Source organism: Hemiscyllium ocellatum, chromosome 4 (genome assembly GCF_020745735.1).
Source record: "Hemiscyllium ocellatum isolate sHemOce1 chromosome 4, sHemOce1.pat.X.cur, whole genome shotgun sequence".
Taxonomy (NCBI): Eukaryota; Metazoa; Chordata; class Chondrichthyes; order Orectolobiformes; family Hemiscylliidae; genus Hemiscyllium; species Hemiscyllium ocellatum.
The window spans coordinates 82,275,900-82,297,200 of record NC_083404.1 but is presented as its reverse complement, the minus strand read 5'-3'; the positions used below and the strand labels follow the sequence as shown (position 1 = coordinate 82,297,200).

General features: G+C 42.2%; 1 protein-coding gene across 1 annotated transcript in view; it reads left to right on the top strand.

Annotated features, from left to right (window-relative positions):
* LOC132815217 (putative Polycomb group protein ASXL3) overlaps positions 1-21,301 on the top strand; it is a 305,275-nt gene that overhangs the window by 141,655 nt on the left and 142,319 nt on the right. Inside the window, exon 6 of the mRNA XM_060824032.1 lies at positions 16,290-16,407. Coding sequence (XP_060680015.1) covers positions 16,290-16,407 — 118 coding nt within the window. The remainder of the gene's footprint in view (positions 1-16,289; positions 16,408-21,301) is intronic.

Sequence of the window (21,301 nt, the reverse complement as noted above, 5' to 3'; positions counted from 1 at the left end):
AGCAACTGGGACCTGAATGCAGGCCTCCTGGACTGGCTAGAGACACTACCACTGTACCACAAGAATCCCTTATTTTTATTTTAATTCAAATCAATTGAATTGAAGTCAGATGAATTCTACAATGGAACAGGTGGGGATCTTCTTGTGCTGCAGTGACAGTGTCCCTACTTTGGCCTGAGAGACCTAGGTTCAAGTCCTATTTGCTCCAGAGATTCGAAAGATAAGTCAGCTTCATCAGTATACCAACAATCAATCAACAAAGGTTAAAGTGATCTCACTTAGTTGCTAGAGAAAGATCTGTTCACATTGCACACCACACAGACCATCTCAAAGGTGTATATAGCAGATTACAGTGCTGCCTGCCCCAGATATCACCAACAATAACACACAGAGGAACTTTGATTATCCAAAGAATATGGGTGGGCAGTACTTTATTTAGTTAATCGAATTCTGGATAATCAAATGCTGGATAACATAGTTCAGCTGAGCATTGGGAACTTGCGATCTTGCCAGATAATCCAATATTCGAATAATCGAAAGCTAGATAATTGAGGTTCCTCTGTATTTCTAAAATACCTTTAGTGTTATTAGCTCCTCAAACAAAGCATGAAATGTATTCACAATAAGGAGATATTATGACCAAATGCTTGGTCACTGAGTAACATTTAAGAAGTGTCTTAAAACAGGAAGGCTACTTAGAGATGTGGAAATGTTTCTTAAAACATAGAACAGTACAGCACAGTACAGTCTCTTCAGGCCTTGATGTTGTGCCAACCTTTTATCCTATTCTAAGTTCAAATTAACCTACATACCCTTCAATTTACTGTCATTCATGTGCCTATCCAAGAGTTTCTTAAATATCCCTAATGTATCTGGATCTACTACCACAGCTGACATTTCATTCTATGCACCTACCATTCTCTGTGTAAAGAACCTACCTCTGATAACTCCTTTGAACTTTCTTCCAATCACCTTAAAATTATGTGATAGCCATTTCCACCCTGGGAAAAAGTCACTGGCTCTCCACTATCTATGTCTCTCATCATCTTGTACACCTCTATCAAGTCACCGCTCATTCTTCTTCGCTCCAATGAGAAAAGCCCTAGCTGCCTCAACCTTCATAAGGCATTCCTCTAGTCCAGGCAGCATCCTGGTAAATCTCCTCTGCAACCCCTGTAAAACCTTCCAATAATGAGGTGACCAGAACTGAACACAAAATTTCAAGTGTGATCTAACCATGGGACTATAGAGCTGCAGCATAACCTCATGGCTCTTAAACTCAATCCTTCTGCTAATGAAAGACAACATACCATATGACTTCTTAACAGCCCTATCAGCATGGGTGGCAACTTTGAGGGATCTATGGACGTGGATCCCAAGATCCTGCTGTTCCTCCACACTGCCAAGAATCCTGTCTTTAACCTGGTTTTCTGCATTCGAATTCAACCTTCCAAAATGAATCATTTCACATTTTTCCAAGTTGGACTCCACCTGCCACTTCTCTGCCCTGTTCGGCATCCTGTCAATGTCCTATTCCAACCTACAACAACCCTCTACACTATGCACCACACCACCAACCTTTATGTCATCAGCAAACTTAGTAACCCACCCTTCCAGAGGTCCCAAAAAGATCCCTACGGAACACCAATGGTCACCGAGCTGCAGGCTGAATACTGTCCATCTCCTACCACCCTCTGTCTTCTTTGGGCCAGCTAATCCTATATCTAGACAGCCAAATTTCCCTGTATCCCATGCCTCCTTACTTTCTGAATGAGCCTGCCATGGGGAACCTTATCAAACGCTTGCTAAAATCCATGTTCACCATACCCACTGCTTTACCTTCATCAATGTGATTTGTCACATTCTCAGAGAATTCAATAAGGCTTGTGAAGCATGACCTACTCCTCATAAAGTCATGCTGACTGTCTCTAATCAAACTATGGTTTTCCAAGTCATCATAAATCTTGTTTCTCAGAATCCTCTCTAATAATTTGCCCATGATAGATGTAAGATCAACTGGTCTGTAATTCCCAGGATTGCCCCTATTTCATTTGTCATCCTGCAATCAGCTGGCACTACTCATGTAGACAGTGAGGACGTAAAGATCATCGCCAAAGGCGCAACAATCTCTTCCCTCGCTTCCTGTCATAACCTTGGGCATATCCCGTCTGGCCTAGGGGACTTATACATCCTTATGTTTTTCAAAATTTTCAGCACATCCTCCTTCTTAACATCAACCTGTTTGAGTATATCAGTTTGTTTTATGCTGTCCCCACAAACAACAAGGTCCCCCTCAGTAGGGAATACTGAACCAAAGTATTCATTAAGAACCCCCACCTCCTCCGACTCAAGGCACAAGCTCCCTGCAATATCCCTGATTGGCCCTACCCTCACTCTGGCCATCCTCTTGCTCCTCACATAAGTGTGGAATGCCTTAGGGTTTTCTTTAATCCTATCCGCTAAAGCTTTTTCATATCCCCGTCTAGCTCTCCTAAGTTTATTCTTCAGTTCCTTCCTGGCCACCTTATAACCCTCTAGAGCCCTGTCTGCACCTTGCCTCCTCAGCCTTAAGTAAGCTTCCTTCTTCCTCTTGATTAGAAGTTCTACATCCCTTGTCACTCAACATTCCTTCACCCTACCATCCCTTCCTTGCCTCAGTGGGACAAACCTATCCAGCAATATTAGCAAGTGCTCCCTAATCAACCTCCACATTTCTGTCATGCATTTTCCTGAGAATATCTTATCCCAATTTATGCGCCCCAGCTCCTGCTAAATATTTTCCCATACCATCTGCTCCTATCTTTGTCCATGAGTATAGTAAAGGTCAGGGAATTGTGATCACGATCACTGAAATGCTTTCCCACTAAGAGATCTGACACCTGGCCTGATTCATTGCCAAGCACCAAATCCAATATGGCCCCCCCTCTAGTTGGCCTATCTATATATTGAGCCAAGAATCCTTCCTGGACACACTTCACAAAAACTGCTCCATCCAAACTATTTGAACTAAGGAGGTTCCAATCAATACAATTCCAATCAAATCAACCATGATAACAATCGTTACTTCTGCATCTTTCTAAAATCTGCCTTCCAATCTGCTCCTCTCTGTCTCTGTTGCAATTGGGGGCTCTGTGGAAAACTCCCAATAAAGTGACTGCTTCTTTCCTGTTTCTGACTTCCATCCATACTGACTCTGTAGACAAACCCTCCTCGACGATCTCCCTTTCTGCAGCTGTGATACTATCCCTGATTAGCATTGCCCCTCCCTCCACCTCTTTTACCTCCCCCCCCACCCCTTCCTTTTGGACCATCTAAACTCTGGAACATCCAACAACCATTCTTGCCCCTGTGAAAACTAAGTCTCTGTAATGGCCACAGAATCATAGTCCCAATAATTGATCCATGCTCTAGGCTCATCTCCTTTATTCCTGATATTTTTTGGATTAAAATAGGCACATTCCAGCCCATCACACTGACTGTGAATTTGTCCTATCAACTGTCTGTCCCATCTCACAGACTCTGTGCCCGCTGTATCTGGCTGTACACTAGCTACTCCATCCTCTGATCCATAGCTTTGTTTCCCACTGAAGGAAATTCCAAAGGCGTACACACTTGAAAGCATGGCAATCAATTATGATAGGGAGGTAATTCAAGGTAAGTTGACTTTGCACAAAATTCCATCACCTTGAGATTCTAGTAGCCACCATTCATTCAATGTGGCACAATGGATTGTGTCTGTACCTCTGGGCCAGGCAGCCCACGTTAAGTTCCATTTGCTCCAGAGTTGTGTCACATCATGCCTAAACAATTTGATTTTAAAAATAAATCTTGTGCCACAGCTTCCATGAACGAATTCCTCACCCTAAGTCTTGTTAACAGACTGCATATTAAATCATTACAACACAAAAGGAGAATATCCAATAACTATGTCATTTTTTACATTACAGTTTAGAATTGAGGATGCCTCAGTAATTTATAAATCAAAACCAGCTATCTCTGTGATTAAGCCCCTCAGACATGACTGTACAATCCAAGTAATATTTTACTTTAATGCTTCAAATTTAATATCTTGCTTCTTGAAATCTGTTAGCTGCTAAATTGGCAGATTCTTTTCTGAAGGCAAAATATTTTAACAGTGACTGAATTATTTTGGGTGTCTACTGTGTTAATTTCAATTGATTTAGAATCTATCAAATGACCCACCTCTATTCTCAGGCCTGTGAATGAGCTCTATCAAGCTAATCGAACAGCTCAAATATGACACTACAAATTTATTTTCTTAACAATATCAATATGTTCTTGCATGCTTCGGGCAAACCGACCAATTCTGCATTCTGGACCATAATGTGTCAGTGGAAAAACATTTGCATTTAAAAACTCCTTCCATGTCTATTACCCACCCCCACACCCCAAGCTCTGTCATGGCACGGGTTTCTTACAGCCTCATTTCATTCTCTTATAATCCCCACCATCAACTATCCAGCTCTTTCTCTTTCTTGCTTCCTCATTTTCTCTTTATTGTCTTTTCCCTTGATTTGTTTCTTTCCCTTTCCTTTCTTCCTCTCTCTTTCTCTCTTCCTCTCTCCCTCAGTGTCCTATCTCTACTCTCAAAACATTAATTCTGTTTCTCTCTCCACCTGCTGCCAGACCTGCTCAGTTTCCACAGCAATCTCTGCATTGTATTTAAAAATTCCATATTTTATGCAATCTACTTTTGTACTCCCTTATTGCCTCAATAAAAGAATTCAAAGCTATATTCTGGACCAGTAATCTAGCAGTCCAGGCTCCAAATAGAGTCATAGAGTTATGGAGATGTACAGCACAGAAATGGACCCCTCAGTCCAACTCATCCATGCAGACCAGATAGTCTACCTGCCAGCACCCAACCCATATCCCTCCAAACCCTTCCTATTCATATACCAGATGCCATTTAAATGTTGCAATTGTACCAGCCTCCACCACTTCCTCCGGCAGCTCATTCCATACACGTACCACCCTCTGCTTGAAACGTTGCCCCTTAGGTCTCATAGAGTCATAGAGATGTACAGCATGGAAACAGACCCTTCAGTCCAACCTGTCCGCGCCGACCAGATATCCCATCCCAATCTAGTCCCACCTGCCAGCACCCGGCCCATATCCCTCCAAACCCTTCCTATTCATATACCCATCCAAACACCTCTTAAATGTTGCAATTGTACCAGCCTCCACCACATCCTCTGGCAGCTCATTTCATACACGTACCACCCTCTGCGTGAAAAAGTTGCCCCTTAGGTCTCTTTTATATCATTCCCCTCTCACCCTAAATCTATGCCCTCTAGTTCTGGACTCCCCGATCCCAGGGAAAAGACTTTGTCTATTTTTCCTATCCATGCCCCTCATAATTTTGTAAACCTCTATAAGTTCACCCCTCATCCTCCAACACTCCAGGGAAAACAGCCCCAGCCTGTTCAGCCTCTCCCTATAGCTCAAATCCTCCAACCCTGGGAACATCCTTGTAAATCTTTTCTGAACCCTTTCAGGTTTCACAACATCCTTTCGATAGGAAGGAGACCAGAATCGCTATTAATCGCTACTAATCCAAAATTAATAATTTTGGAATTGAAAGCTAGGCTCAGTGATGATGGATGAAACTATCAAAAGAATGTTGTAACATCCCATCTCCTTCAGGAATGTTGTTTAAGGAAGGATATCTGCGGGTCCTTACCTGGTTTGACCTATCTATCCTTCCAAGCCAACTGCAGTGCGATCTTTGAGTCTGGATAAAATTTGGTGTCAGTACACTGTACCCCCTCCGAAGTCACTGAAATAAATAGTGTTGGAGAAACTCCACAGGTATAGTAGCTTCTGTGCAAAGAAAAACAGATTTAACATTTCAAATCCAACATCACACAATGTGAAGAGTCACACTAGACTTGATATGTTAACCCTGTTCTCTTTGTACAGATGCCACCATCCTGCTGAGTTTCTCCAGCACTTTCTGTTTCTACTTCACATCTTCAGCATCTGCAGTACTTTGCTTATATCTTTTCCAATGTTCATTATCTAAAACTGAATTAAATATTTCAGTTGGGTTTGATTCACTGAAGTATAATTTCCTCAATTTTATATTCTTGCCTCCTTTACTTTAACAGCAGTTTTTGTTTTTAGCTTTTATGATTACTTTTTGCTGCTATGCATTGGCTTTTAGTGATCTCTGCACACGGACAACCAAATCCCTTTGCTGCTTGTTCCAAATAACATGTAGAAGCATTATTCATATTGTAGACTTTTTAAACTTCTTAATTTAACACAGAGCAATAAATGTGTAACTAGATTTATTATGATTTCTGATAAGACACTATTTGTTTGCAATATGTATTGCGCAGTCTGAACTAATTTTCTTATCTGATTAAATATTGACACTTCAGAGAATATCTCTAACTCCACAATATAGAGGAGTCACTGGAGCAGTAATCTTAAGGCCTATGCTAATAATAAGGAGTCATGGGTTCAAATCCCACCCTAGCAGCTGGCAAAAGCTAAATTCAATTTATAACTCTAATCACGGTAATGATGACAATTAAACTGTGCTTAAAGACCTACCTGGTTCACAAAGGTACCTCAGGGAAGGAAGCTGCTGTACACTGCCAGTCTGGTCTACATTTGAAACCATACCCACAGCAATGTGGTTGACTTGCAGCTGTCCTCTGAAATGAACCTCATAACTCAACCAGTTCAAGCATAATTAGGAATCAGCAATAAATACTTACCTTGCCAGTGATGCCCACATTCCAAAAGTAAATTTCTAAAACAGAACATGAAGATTCACATTCCAGGGTGGGTTTAAACTAATTCACCAGGGTTCTGGGAACCTAAATTGTAGTTCGAGGATACAGGAGGTTGAGAGTAGTGAGATCAGAAATAAAGTTTCAAGTTGCAAGAGAGTACCGGCAAGCAAGAAGTTGGTTTGAAGTGTGTCTACTTCAATGCCAGGAGCATCCAGAATAAGGTGGGTGAACTTGCAGCATGGGCTGGTACCTGGGATTTCGAAGTTGTGGCCATTTTGGAGATATGGGTAGAATGGGGCAGGAATGGTTGTTGAAGGTTCCAGGATTTAGATGTTTCAGTAAGAACAGAGAAGATGGTAAAGGGTGAGGGGTGGCAATTGTTGGTCAAGGACAGTATTATGGTTGCAGAAAAGTCATTTAAGGACTTGCCTACTGAGGTAGTAGGGGCTGAGGTTAGAAACAGGAAAAGAGAGGCCACCCTGTTGGAGTTTTCTATAGGCCTCTAAATAGTTCCAGAGATGTAGAGGAAAGGATAGCAAAGATGATTCTCAATAAGAGCAAGAATGACAGGGTAGTTCTTATGGGGGACTTTAACTTTCCAAATATTGACTGGGGATACTATAGTTCAAGTACGTTAGATGGGTCAGTTTTTGTCTAACATGTGCAGGAGAGTTTCTTGACACAGTATGTAGACAGGGTGAAGGTGAGGACTGCAGCTGCTGGAGATTAGAATCGAGAGTGTGGTGCTGGAAAAGCACAGCAGGTCAAGCAGCATCCAAGCAGCAGAAGAATCGACATTTCGGGCAAAAGCCCTTCATCAGGAATGAAGTTGTGAGCCGAGGGGTTGGAGAGATAAATGGGAGGGGGGGGTGGGGCTGGGGGGAAGGTAGCTGAGAGTGCGATAGGTGAATGAAGGTGGGGGTCAGAGAGGAGGGTGGAGCAAATAGGTTGGAAGGCAGATGAGCAGGTAGGACAGGTCATGAGGGTGATGCCGAGTTGGAAGGTTGTAACTAGGATAAGGTGGGGGAGGGGAAGTTAGGAAACTGGTGAAATCCACATTATTGCTGTGGGGTTGGAGGGTCCCAAGGCGGAAGATGAGGCATTCCTCCTCCAGGCATCAGGTGGTTAGCGAGTGGCAATGGAGAATGCCCAGGACCTGCATGTCCTTGGCGGAGTGGGAGGGGGAGTTGAAGTGTTCAGCCACGGGGCAGTGGGTTGGCTGGTGTGTCCCGGAGATGTTTCTGAAGCGCTCCCGTAGGTGTCCTATCTCCCCAATGTAGAGGAAACAGCATCAGGGGCAATGAATACAGTAAATTACATGTTTGGTCGGGGGTGGGGGGCGGGGGGGAAACACGGTGGCTCAGTAGTTAGCACTGCTGCCTCACAGTGCCAGGGACATGGGTTCAATTCCAGCCTCGGGCAACTGTCTGTGTGGAGTTTGTACATTCTACCCCTGTCTGCATGGGTTTCCTCTGGGTGCTCCAGTTTCCTCCCACAGTCACAAAGATGGGCAGGTTAGGTGAATTGGCCATGCTAAATTGCCCATAGTGTTAGGTGAAGGGATAAATGTAGGGAAATGGGTCTGGGTGGGTTGCTCTTCAGAGGGTCGGTGTGGACTTGTTGGGCCGACGGGCCTGTTTCCACACTGTAGGGAATCTAATCTAATCTTTAAAAAAGTGCAGGTAAAACTCTGATGGAAGTGGAAGATTCCTTTGCAGCCTTGGATGGAGATGAGGGGGGAAGTGCGGGCACAGGTTTTGCATTTCTGGCCATGGCAGGTGAAGGTGCCATGAGGGGAGGGTGCATTGGTGGGGATTGTGGACCTGACAAAGGAATCATGGAGGCACTGTTCTTAACAGAAAGCAGGTAAGGGTGAGGAGGGAAATATATCTCTCGTAGTGTGGCCCGTTTGTAGGTGGCTGGAATGGCGGTGGATGATGCAATGTATATGGAGGTTGGTGTGGTGGAAGGTGAGGACTAGGAGGGTTCTGTCCTTGTTGCGGTTGGAGAGGTGGAGTTCGAGGGGGGAGTTCCAGGAAGTGGGAAGCATCAACCACATGGGAGGGGAAATTGCGGTGTTTAATGAAGGAGGCTATCTGGTATGTTCTGTGGTGGAACTGGTCCTCCTGGAAGCATATGAGGTGGAGGCGGAGGAATTTGGAATAAAAGCAGGAGGCAGGGTAGGAGGAGATGTAGTCCAGGTATCTGTGGGAGTAGGTGGGTTTGTAGAAGATATCAGGTGAACATCTGAGATGTTCCAGGTTGGGGTGAAATGTGTTGGTGAAGTTGATGAACTGTTCAACCATCTCCTGGGAGCACGAGATGGCGCCGATGCAGTCATTAATGTAGTGGAGGAAAAAGTGGGGAATGGTGCAAGTGTAACTGCAGAAGATAGACTGTTCCACATAACCAACAAAGACAGGCATAGCTGGGCCCATGTGGGTACCCATGGCTACCACTTTTGTCTGGAGGAAGTGAGAAAATTCAAACAAGAAATTATTGAGGGTACGGACCAGTTCAGCCAAACGAATGAGACTGTCACAGTAATGGTACTGGTGGGGGCATCGGAAGAGGAAGAAATGGAGGGTTTGGAGGTGTTATGGCAAATGGAGGTGTATAGGGACTGGATGCCCATGGAGAATATAAGGTGTTGGAGCTACGGAAACAAAAGTCTTGGAGAAGGTGGAGGCTGTGGATGGTGTCCCAAACGCATGTGGGTGGTGCAGGAGCAGGCTGAGACGATAGGTTGTCCAGAGTAGTCAGGCTTTTGCATCTTGGTTAGGCGGTAGAACCAGGCGGTGCAGGGTTCCTGAACTATGATGATGGAAGCTGTGGGTTGGAGATTCTCTGAGGTGATGAGGTTGTGTATGGTCTGGGAGATGGTAGTTTGATGATGGCAGATGAGGTTGTGGCAGAGGGGAGTGGGGGTGTAGGAGGAGTTGGCGCCAAATTGATGAGGGATTCCATGCCCTCCATTTCTTCCTCTCCTGCGAGGCACATTAAATTTGGTACTGGATAATGAACCCGGCCAGGTGTCAGATTTGGAGGTAGGTGAGCACTTTGGTAATAGTGACCAAAATTCAGTTATGTTTACTTTAGCAATGGAAAGGGATAAGTACATAATGCAGGACAAGAGTTATAGCTGGGGGACAGGCAATTACAATGCGAATAGGCAAGGTTTAAGATGCATAGAATGGGGAAGGAAACTGCAAGGAATGGGCACAATTGAAATGTGGAGTTTATTCAAGGAACAGCTGCTGCGGGTCCTTCATAAGTATGTATCTGTCAGGCAGGGAGGAAGTTGTCGAGCGCGGGAGCTATGGTTTACAAAGGAAGTTGAATCTCTTGTCAAAAGGAAGAAGAAAGCTTATGTTAGGTTGAGATGTGAAGGCTCGGTTAGGGTGCTTGAGAGTTACAAGTTAGCCAGAAAAGACCTAAAGAGAGAGTTAAGAAGAGCCAGGAGGAGACATGAGAAGTCTTTGGCAGATAGGATCAAGGAAAATCCTAAGGCTTTCTATAGGTATATCAAAAATAAAAGAAAGACTAGAGTAAGATTAGGTCCAAACAATCAAGGGTAGTAGTGGGATGTTTTGCCTGAAGTCAGAGAAGATAGGGGAAGCGCTAAATGAATATTTTTCAGCAGTATTCACGCTTGAAAAAGACAGTTTTTTCGAAGTGAATACTGACATGCAGGCTACTAGACTAAATGGGATTGATGTTCACAAAGAGGAAGTGTTAGCAAATCTGGAAAGTGTGAAAATAGATAAGTCCCTTGGGCCCGATCGGATTTATCCTAGGATTCTCTGGGAAGTCCCGGGGAGATTACTGAGCCTTTGGCTTTGATTTTATGTCATCATTGTCCACAGGAATAGTGTCAGAAGACTGGAGGATAGTAAATGTTGTTCCCTTATTCAAGAAAGGGAGTAGAGACAACCCTGGTAATTATCGACCAGTGGACCTTACTTCGGTTATAGGTAGTATTGGAAAAGGTTGTAAGAGATAATATTTATAATCATCTAGAAAGGATTGAGTTGATTAGGGATAGTCAACACAGTTTTGTGAAGGGTAGGTCGTGCCTCACAAGCCTTAATGAGTTCTTTGACAGATGGATGAGAGATGTGGTGTATATGGATTTCAGTAAGGCGTTTGATAAAGTTCTGCACAGTAGGCTTTTGCACAAAATATGGAGGCAAGAGATTTAGGGTGATTTAGCAGTTTAGATCAGAAATTGGCTAGCTGAAAGAAGACAGAGGGTGATGGTTAATGGGAAATGTTCATGCTTGAGTTCAGTCATTAGTGATGTAACGCAAGGATCTGTTTTGAGGCTACTGCTGTTTGTCATTTTTATAAATGACCTGGATGAGGGCATACAAGGATGGATTAGTAAATTGTAGATGACACTAAGGTTGGTAGAGTTGTGGATAACGCTGAAAGATGTTGTAGGTTACAAAGGGACATAAATAAGCTGCAGAGCTGGGCTGAGAGGTGGCAAATGGAGTTTAATGCAGAAAAGTTTGAGGTGAATCACTTTGGAAGGAGTAATAGGAATACAGAGTACTGGGCTAATGGTAAGGTTCTTGACAATGTAGATGAGCAGAGAGATCTCGTTGTCCATGTACATAGATCCCTGAAAGTTGCCACCCAAGTTGATAGGGTTGTTAAGAAGGCATGCGGTGTGTAGCTTTTATTGGTAGAGGGTTTGAGTTTCAGAGCCACAAGGTCATGCTGCAGCTGGACAAAACTCTGGTGCGGCTGCACTTGGAATACTGTGCACAGTTCTGGTCACTGCATTATACGTAGATTGTGGAAGCTTTGAAAAGGTTGCAGAGGAGATTTACTAGGATGTTGCCTGGTATGGAGGGAAGGTCTTATGAGGAAAGGCTGAGGGACTTGAGGCTGTTTTTGTTAGAGAGAAAAGGTTAAGAAGTGACTTAATAAAGACATATAAGATAATCAAAGGGTTAGATAGGGTGGACAGTGAGAGCCCTTTTCCTCACATAGTGATAGCTGACACGAGGGGAAATAGCTTTACATTGAGGCGTAATAGATATAGGACAGATGTCAAAGGTAAATTCTTTACTCAGAGTAGTAGGAGTGTGGAATGCACTACCTGAAACAGTAGTAGACTCGCCAAATTTAAGGGTATTTAAATGGTCATTGGATAAACATATGGACGAGAATAGAGGCGGCATGGTGGCACAGTGGTTAGCACTGTTGCCTCACAGCGCCAGAGATCCGGGTTCAATTCCCGCCTCAGGCGACTGACTGTGTGGAGTTTGCACATTCTCCCCGTGTCTGCGTGGGTTTCCTCCGGGTGCTCCGGTTTCCTCCCACACTCCAAAAATGTGCAGGTTAGGTGAATTGACCACGCTAAATTGCCCGTAGTGTTAGGTGCAGGGGTAAATGGAGGGGAATGGGTCTGGGTGGGTGCGCTTCGGCGTGTCGGTGTGGACTTGTTGGGCCGAAGGGCCTGATTCCACACTGTAAGTAATCTAATCTAAAAAAGGTACAGTGTAGGTTAGATAGGCTTCAGATTGGTTTCACAGGTCGGCACAACATTGAGGGCCGAAGGGCCTGTACTGCGCTGTCATGTTCTATGTTCTATATAAAGATGTGGAATTTCATCCTCAAGGTCAGGAGCAAGAGGCAGGAATTTGTTTGGCTCAGCCTGCCCACTTCAGGAGAAAATGCATTCAGTGTAGGGATTTTCATTGTCTTTTTTTGTTGTTGGAGTGCAAAGTGGATAGGTGCTGACTTCAATCAGATCAGCCAACCCTGAAAAATTAATCAATAAATGCTGCCTGGTTGACAAGCTGTTTCAATGGCCCACGCTGGTGCTGTGGGACTGTGCTTCTGTTAGAATAAAAATGGAAAGACTGTGGAGTCCTCACCTCTTACACGTGTACATACTATCCATGCCCAGTCTATACATTCCTATGGTAACTTGTGCCCTCCCACACCAAGTTATGTCCTCCTCAAGCAGTCCTTCATGCCTACTGTGGTTTATTTAAAATACAAAAACATCATATTATGTATCACACTTACTTTTTGCCTATGCATAATGTGTGTTTATAATTTGCCCTATATTTAAGAAGACAATATCTAATTGCTGACTGATAATGGTAGAGTCTGAGTCACTTAGAGGAGAATTGTTTCCCTGTAGATTATCATCTGTTTTTAACCCTATGACCCTTTGCCAAATAGGAACCTGACAGATGATGATGACTTTCAATTTTCTGTAACTTTTCACACTTCGGATTTTGACTTCTAAAAAATGATGAGTGCCATGAGACTTTCAGTTGAATAGATTGAATCCCTTGTTAATCTTTTTAACACTTGGTGGGGAGTGATTAATTGGTCAGCTAACCAGTATCTGTTGGGGAGTACAAATGACTAACATAAAAACATCGACATTTTTTATTATGAATGAATCTGTACTACTTTATTGCAGATCATCATCACTTCAGAAATTAAGATAATTGTTCTCTCTGCTGCCCTACTCCTCTCTTCTTATTTCAAGATTTAGGTATCCATTAAACCGTGACACGCATTTATTTGTCCACTCTTTTATTTTTTAAGAGTATATCATATCATCACAATTTGCCATATCCATAATTTGGTTTGCTTAGTGAAATTTAATATTGATCTTTCAATACAAGATCATTTGTATATATTGGAATAAGGTGTGGTCCCGACAGAGCCACCTGTGAAATGTGAATCATTGTCTCTTTTGATGATTTTGTTTTATGTGGCACTTTAATGTAAAATTCATGTTAATGTGGATGTAATATAAAGAATTTTATCACATGGTTCCTTGGTTATGGGTGAACGCATTAAAACTGTTGATGTCAAATACTGTTATGTTTCATGGGGGACCCTGATATGATTAGAACTGGAGAAGTGCAGAAATGCACAGAAAATATACTTACTATTAGAATTGTGCGCAAAGCAGAAATACTATTCTATCATGTTTTTTCTGATTTTGTGGAAGTACAGTAGGGCTCCATTTGACATTGTAGTTATGTTCCTGAAACTGAAACAATTTTTAAGTAGACCAGTTTTTCCCATTGCAAAGTAAAGTAATTTTAGCCTCAAAATACTTTCTCTGCTTCTTTCTTCACAGTTGCTGCCAGGCTTGCTGAGTTTCTGCAGCACATGCTGGTTTATCTCAGATTTTGCATTATAACATGGACTTCAGTAAAGCATTCGACAAGGTTCCTCATGGTAGACTGGTTAGCAAGGTTAGATCTCAAGAAATACAGGGAGAACTAGCCATTTAGATGTAGAATTGGCTCGAAGGTAGAAGACAGAGGGTGTTGGGAGAGGGTTGCTTTTCAGACTGGAGGCCTGTGACCAGTGGAGTGCCACAAGGATCTTATGGAGGTTTATAAAATCATGAGGAGCATAGATAGGATAAATAGACAAGTTTTTTTTTCCCTGGGGTGGGGGAGTCCAGAGCTAGAAGGCATAGGTGCAAGTTGAGAGGGGAAAGATATAAAAAGGACCTAAGGAGCAACTTTTTCATTCAGAGGGTTGTGCGTGTATGGAATGAGCTGCCAGAGGATGTGGTGGTGTCTGGTACAATTACAACATTTAAAAGACATCTGGATGGGTTTATGAATAGGAAGGGTTTAGAAAGATATGGGCCAAGTGCTAGAAAATGGGACTAATTTAGGTTAGGAGATCTGGTTGGCATGACGGAGTTGGACGAAGGGTCTGTTTCTGTGCTGTATATCTCTATGACTCTAAAAGTTTTGATTGGATTTTGTAAGATCTTGCATATTAGAAAAAAAATGTGGAATATTATAGCCTGCAAGCTGAACTACCTTACAGTTCAAAATTCCTATATTCATAAATGAAATGCTTCAGAGTAAAATAAATTTGAAAACACAAAAGGAAAATGCTGAATTTTTCTTTCTACTTAACGCTGACACTTTGTCTCTCTGGCTCACTGCCTCTCCAACTCACTTTTCTCCCACTCCCTGAGCCTCCAAGTCATTGCCTGTTCAGCTCACTACTTTTTGCTCTATAGAGATATACAGCACAGAAACAGACCTTTCGGTCCAATTGTGCTAATTGACCTCAAACCCCCACAACACCCCAAAAAAAGTTCCCTCTTGCTGAATCTAACTTTTGCCACCTCTCCTGGTCATTGTCTCCTTCTGAACATGCACTATAACTGACTGCACACAAGATAAACAGCAAGAGATAGAAAGGGCAATTTCAAGTTGCACAGATAAGCTACAGGCTGGAGAGGTGAGGCAAAGGATGATCAGTGAGAAGAAAAATTGGCAATGACCGAGAGGGTCATTGGGAGGAAGGATTTGCTGTGATCAGGAGGGTTAACAAAGGGAAGGTTGGTAGCAGCCAGAGGGTCAGGGTGAGAGACAATGAGGGAGTGATTTGGACAATCAGCAAGAGAGAGGGTCAACAGTGAGAGAAAGGGTTGACAACCATTGAGATGGCAACAAGATGAAATGCCAGCAAATTTAAGATCACAGTATGGGATTGGAGCCTTATTGATGACTATCCTTTAAAGCAGAACAACCTTAAATAGTCATGATTTGGGGATGCTGGTGTTGGACTGGGGTATACAAAGTTAAAAATCACACAACATCAGGTTATAGTCCAACAGGTTTAACTGAAAGCACACTAGCTTTCGGAGTGCCACTCCATCAAGTGAATGTAGCGGCGCTCCAAAAGCTAGTGTGCTTCCAATTAAACCTGTTGGACTATAACCTGGTGTTGTGTGATTTTTAACCTTAAATAGGGCATACTGCAGTATTATACTGTTTCTAGGTCATGTTCAATGCAAGTATGAGGGCAATATTAGCCAGTATTGGAATTTCCATTTGAATTTGCCAACCCCTAGAAAGATATGGGCCAAGTGCTAGAAAATGGGACTAATTTAGGTTAGGAGATCTGGTTGGCATGACGGAGTTGGACGAAGCATCTGTTTCTGTGCTATATATCTCTATGACTCTAAAAGTTTTGATTGGATTTTGTAAGATCTTGCATATTAGAAAAAAAATGTGGAATATTATAGCCTGCAAGCTGAACTACCTTACAGTTCATAATTCCTATTGAATGGCCCTTTGCTCAGATCTCTGACAGTTAACCAGAAATATAATTAGGTGGTCATTTGGAAGCCCTAACATGGTGCACATCCTTGAACAGCTTTTACAGCATGTAAATGGTGAACATCTAGAAGAGCGATTTCCCATGGGAGGAGAGAAAGCAATCTTCTGATTAAAAATACCTTCACTTAATGGTAATATTCTATTTAAAGGTTGAACAGATATTAGTGCTACGAGCAGTATTGTTACCAGAAAAAAAACAGAAGGTCTTGAATTAAGGTAATTGGCTTTCTGACAAATCTGATGAAAACCCTTGATAATGCTGAGTAAAGCTGTTAAAGTTAATCACTGAAGTGGTAATCATGTTATTAAGAAAAAACGTGTAATGCAAATAAAGAGTATTGTGACTGAAAGTTTCCTGCACTGATTTTTATGTGATGAATAGGCACTGAAGCAGCAACAAAAGCGGAGGATTGGCGTTTCAATGATGATGAACAAGGCCATACCTTGTGTCGTATTGACACCATTGAAAGTGCCAGATGAGCACTCAGAATCACCAGCAGGTAAGTGGAAATTCTGAACAAATCCCTTACTACAGAATTGTTTTTATAATGGAAATAGCTCATCAAATAAGATTGAAATGACAGTCTGGAAGCATCCATCATCAATGGTTCCAAAGTTAAGACGCCAGCCATTTGAACCTCTCAGCAGTATATCAGAGTTTCCACCAGAGGCTGCATTAATGTAGGCACCACTGTTATTTGCATGGAGCTGACAGCTCACTTGATGTTGAGCAGAATGGTCAAAGATAAAGGAGGGACTCAATTGGGATGGTTCACTGATACCAGAGAACAAGCAGGCCGTTAGCATGGAATGAGCTGAAAATGTGTTGCTGGAAAAGTGCAGCAGTTCAAGCAGCATCCAAGGAGCAGGAGAATCGACGTTTTGGGCATGAGTCTTCTTCAGGAAGGGCTCCTGTTAGCATGGAATGTCGTTTTAAAGTTTTGAAGGCAGCATCCTGTTTTAGAGTCATAGAGATGATCAGCACAGAAACAGACCCTTTAGTCCAACTCACCCATGCCAACCAATTATCTCAAATTAATGTAGTTCCATTTGCCAGCACTTGGCCCATACCCTTGTAAACTGTTCCTATTCATAACCCATCCAGATGCCTTTTAATTGTTGTTATTATACCAACCTCCACCATTTCCTCATTCCATACACGCACCACCCTCTGTGTGAAAAGATTGCCCCTTATCTTTTTTGTCTTTACTCTCTCACCCTAAACCTATGCCCTCTAGTTCTGGACTCACCTACACCAGGGAAAAGACTTCGTCTATTTACCCTATCCATGCCCCTCATGAGTTTGTAAACCTCTATAAGGTAACCCCTCAGCCTCCAATGCTCCAGGGAAAACAGCCCCAGCCTATTCAGCCTTTCCCTATAGAACAAACCCTCCAACCCTGGCAACATCCAAGTAAATCTTTTCTAAATCCTTGCAAGTTTCACAGCATCCTTCCTATAGGAGGGAAACCAGAATTCCACACAATATCCCAAAAGTGGCCTAACCAATGTGCTGTACAGCCGCAACATGACCTCCAAACTCCTAAACTCAATGCTCTTGACCAATAAAAGAAAGCATACCAAATACCTTCTTCACTATCCTATCTGTCTGTGACTCCACTTTCAAGGAACTCTGAAAGTGCTTTCCAAGGTTTCTTTGTTCAGCAACACTCCTCAGGACATTACCATTAAGTGTATAAGTCCTGCCTGATTTGCCTTTCCAAAATGCAGCACCTAACATTTACCTAGGTTAAACTCCGTCTGCCACTCCTCAGCCCTTTGGTCCATCTAATTAAGATTCCATTGCACTCTGATGTAACCTTCTTTGCTATCCATTACACCTCCCATTTTGGTGTCATCTACAAACTTAGTAACCATACCTCCTATGTTCACATCCAAAGCATTTATATAAATGACGAAAAGCAGTGGACCCAGCTTCGATCCTTGTGGCATACCAATGATCACAGGCCACCAGTCTGAAAAGCAATCCTACACCACCACCCTCTGTCTTCTACCTTCAAGCCTGTTGTGCATCTAAATGGCTAGTTCTCCCTGTATTCCACATGATCTAACCTTACTAATCAGCCTACCATGAGGAACTTTGTCGAACGCCTTACTGAAGTCCATAAAGAACACGTCCACTGCTCTGCCCTCATCAATCCTCTTCATTACTTCTTCAAAAAACTTAGTCAAGTTAGTTAGACATATTTTCCCATGCACCAAACCATGTTGACTATCTCTAATCATTCCTTGGCTTTTCAAAAAATGTAAATCCTGTCCCTCAGGATTCTGTCCAATAACTTGCCCACCACTGATGTCAGGCTCACCGGTTTATAATTCCCTGGCTTTTCCTTACCATCTTTCCTAAATAGTGGGACCACATTAGCCAACCTCCAGTCTTTCAGTCTACCTCCTCTCTAATATGGACATTCTCTGTTTGAAGACATTAGTCAGAAATCCTCAAACCCCAGTCAAGCTGAATTTCAATAAATCTTTGGCTTCACAATTGAGCAGACCATCAGCCTGTTGAGGATAAATCACCATAAGTTGCCTTTATTTCTGCTATTTATTAAGAAATCTCACAGACAATCAAGTGCTGAATCACTGACTTAAATTTTATTGCATGTAGCAACCAAAATAAAATACCTCAAGTAAGCATGTTAAGCCTGACAACTGAACTTGGCTATTACTGATTAATGGTGGAGCATCACCATGGTCTCACCAATAGTGGTCTGTGTCTGGAAGTATCCAGGGTTTGATTCCTATGCAAAGTTGTTCTCCAGTATTCTGCTAAAGAAGAGTTCTGATCTTCAATTCTTATACAAATGTTTGTGCTTCAAATCTCTGAGGTGATAAATTAATGATTTCTTAAAGTCTTTTCATTCAAATTATTGATTATTCTCTTGGAGTCCTTGAGATTGCAGCTTGCTTCCTTACCAGGAGTAATTTCTTTGTTCCTTGTTACATTTGGCCTTCCTGTGACTAACTCCTTAAATTCTTCTGCAGCGCAGTACTTGTCCTTTGTGGCAATAAAGCATCCAGTTTATCAAACAGGTGTCAAAGCAGTTTTGTTCATGTGATCGTGACTCCACTTTTCAAGACATGGCTGATTGCTTTCAGTCTTTATATAACTGCAAATGTTCATTCTTTAACAGCTTATTCCAGACAGAGTTAGTGCTGTTTCTTTTCATCTATCTTTCATTGATTCCTTCAATCCATGAACAGTTATTAAAGTTCTGAAGTCTACAATATCACAGTCCCTCTTCTTTGTTCATTATTTTTAATATGGTGAACAAATACAATTAATTAGCCATTTTCTATCAAATTGGTTCATTTGCAAGCTGAGTTGCTACACCATGCACTATTTAAAAATGCACCATTTTATTGCGCTGTACAGATATATGCAAACCAATAATCAATAAATGAATTATAGAATATTGATCCATAAATAAATCACAAGTGTAATAAACATGCACAAAGAAATAAATAAGCACAAAACAAAACAGAATAAGAAACATGCATTATGCTTCACCCATTGCAGCTTTAAGGTTATCATTTGGAAAATGTAGGGGGGATGGATTCTCAGGAGAACGTAGCACGAACAGCCAAGTTTCTGGTACTGAGACTAGCTCTAATGCAACGAGGGTTACGTCGGGTTCCAAGAGATCAATTGTGTTAGGGGATTGTCTAATCTGAGGTATAGACATACATTTCTGTGGCCAGCAGCGAAAAATCAGAATGATGTGTTGCTTCCCGGGTGCCAGGATCAAGGATGTCTCAGAGAATGTGTAGAATGTTCTCAAGGGGGAGAGGAGTCAGCAAGAGGTCATTGTCCACATTGGAACCAACGACATAGGAAGGGAAAAGGTTGAGAGTCAGAAGGAACACTACAGAGAGTTAGGCAGGAATTTAAAAAGGAAGTCTTCAAGAGTAGTATTATTCCTGGTGCCACTATGCTAGTGAGGGCAGGAATAGGAGGATACAGCAGAATAATGCATGGCTGAGGAGCTGGTGTATGGAAGAAGGATTCACATTTTTGGATCATTGGAATCTCTTTCGGGGTAGAAGTGAACTATACAAGAAGGATGGATTGCACCTAAATTGGAAGGGGACTAATATACTGGCAGGGAGATTTGCTGGAGCTGCTTGGGAGGATTTAAACTAGTAAGGTGGGGGGGTTGGACCCAGGGAGATAGTGAGGACAAAGGTCAATCTGAGACTGATACAGTTGGAAACAGAAACGAATCAAACAATCAGGGCAGGCAGGGACAAGGTAGGACTAATAAATTAAACTACATTTATTTCAATGCAAGGAGCCTAACAGGGAAGGCAGATGAACTCAGGGCATGGTTAGGAACATGGGGCTGGGATATCATAGCAATTGCAGAAACGTGGCTCAGGGATGGGCAGGACTGGCAGCTTAATGTTCCAGGATACAAATACTACAGGAAGGATAGAAACGGAGGCAAGAGAGGAAGGGGAGTGGTGTTTTTTTGATATGGGATAGTATTATAGCTGTACTGAGGGAGGATATTCCTGGAAATAGGTCCAGGGAAGTTATTTGGGTGAAACTGAGAAATAAGAAAGGGATGATCACCTCATTGGGATTGTATTATAGACCTCCTAATAGTTAGAGGGAAATTGAGAAACAAATTTGTAAGGAGATCTCAGCTATCTGTAAGAGTAATAGGGTGATTATGGGAGGGGATTTTAACTTTCCAAACATAGACTGGGACTGCCATAGCATTAAGGATTTAGATGGAGAAGAATTTGTTAAGTGTGTACACAAAAATGTTCTGATTCAGTATGTGGATGTACCTACTAGAGAAGGTGCAAAACTTGACCTACTCTTGGGAAATAAGGCAGGGCAGATGACTGAGGTGTCAGTGGGAGAGCACTTTGGGGCTAGCGACCATAATTCTATTAGATTTAAAATAGTGATGGAAAAGGATAGACCAGATCTATAAGTTGAAGTTCTAAATTGGAGAAAGGCCAATTGTGACAGTATTAGGGAAGAACTTTCAAAAGCTGATTGGGGACAGATGTTTGCAGGTAAAGGTATGGCTGGAAAATGGAAAGCCTTCAGAAATGAGATAAAGAGAATCCAGAAAAAGTATATCCATGGTGAAAGAAAAAGGTGGTAAGTATAGGAAATGCCGGATGACTAAAGAAATTGAAGGGTTGGTTAAGAAAAAGAAGGAAGCATATGTAAGGTATAGACAGGATAGATAGAGTGAATCCTTAGAAGATTATAAAGGCAGTAGGAGTATATTTAAGAGGGAAATCAGGAGAGCAAAAAGGGGACATGAGATAGCTTTGGCAAATAGAATTAAGGAGAATCCAAAGGGTTTTTACAAATTCATAAAGGACAAAAGGGTAAGCAGGGAGAGAATA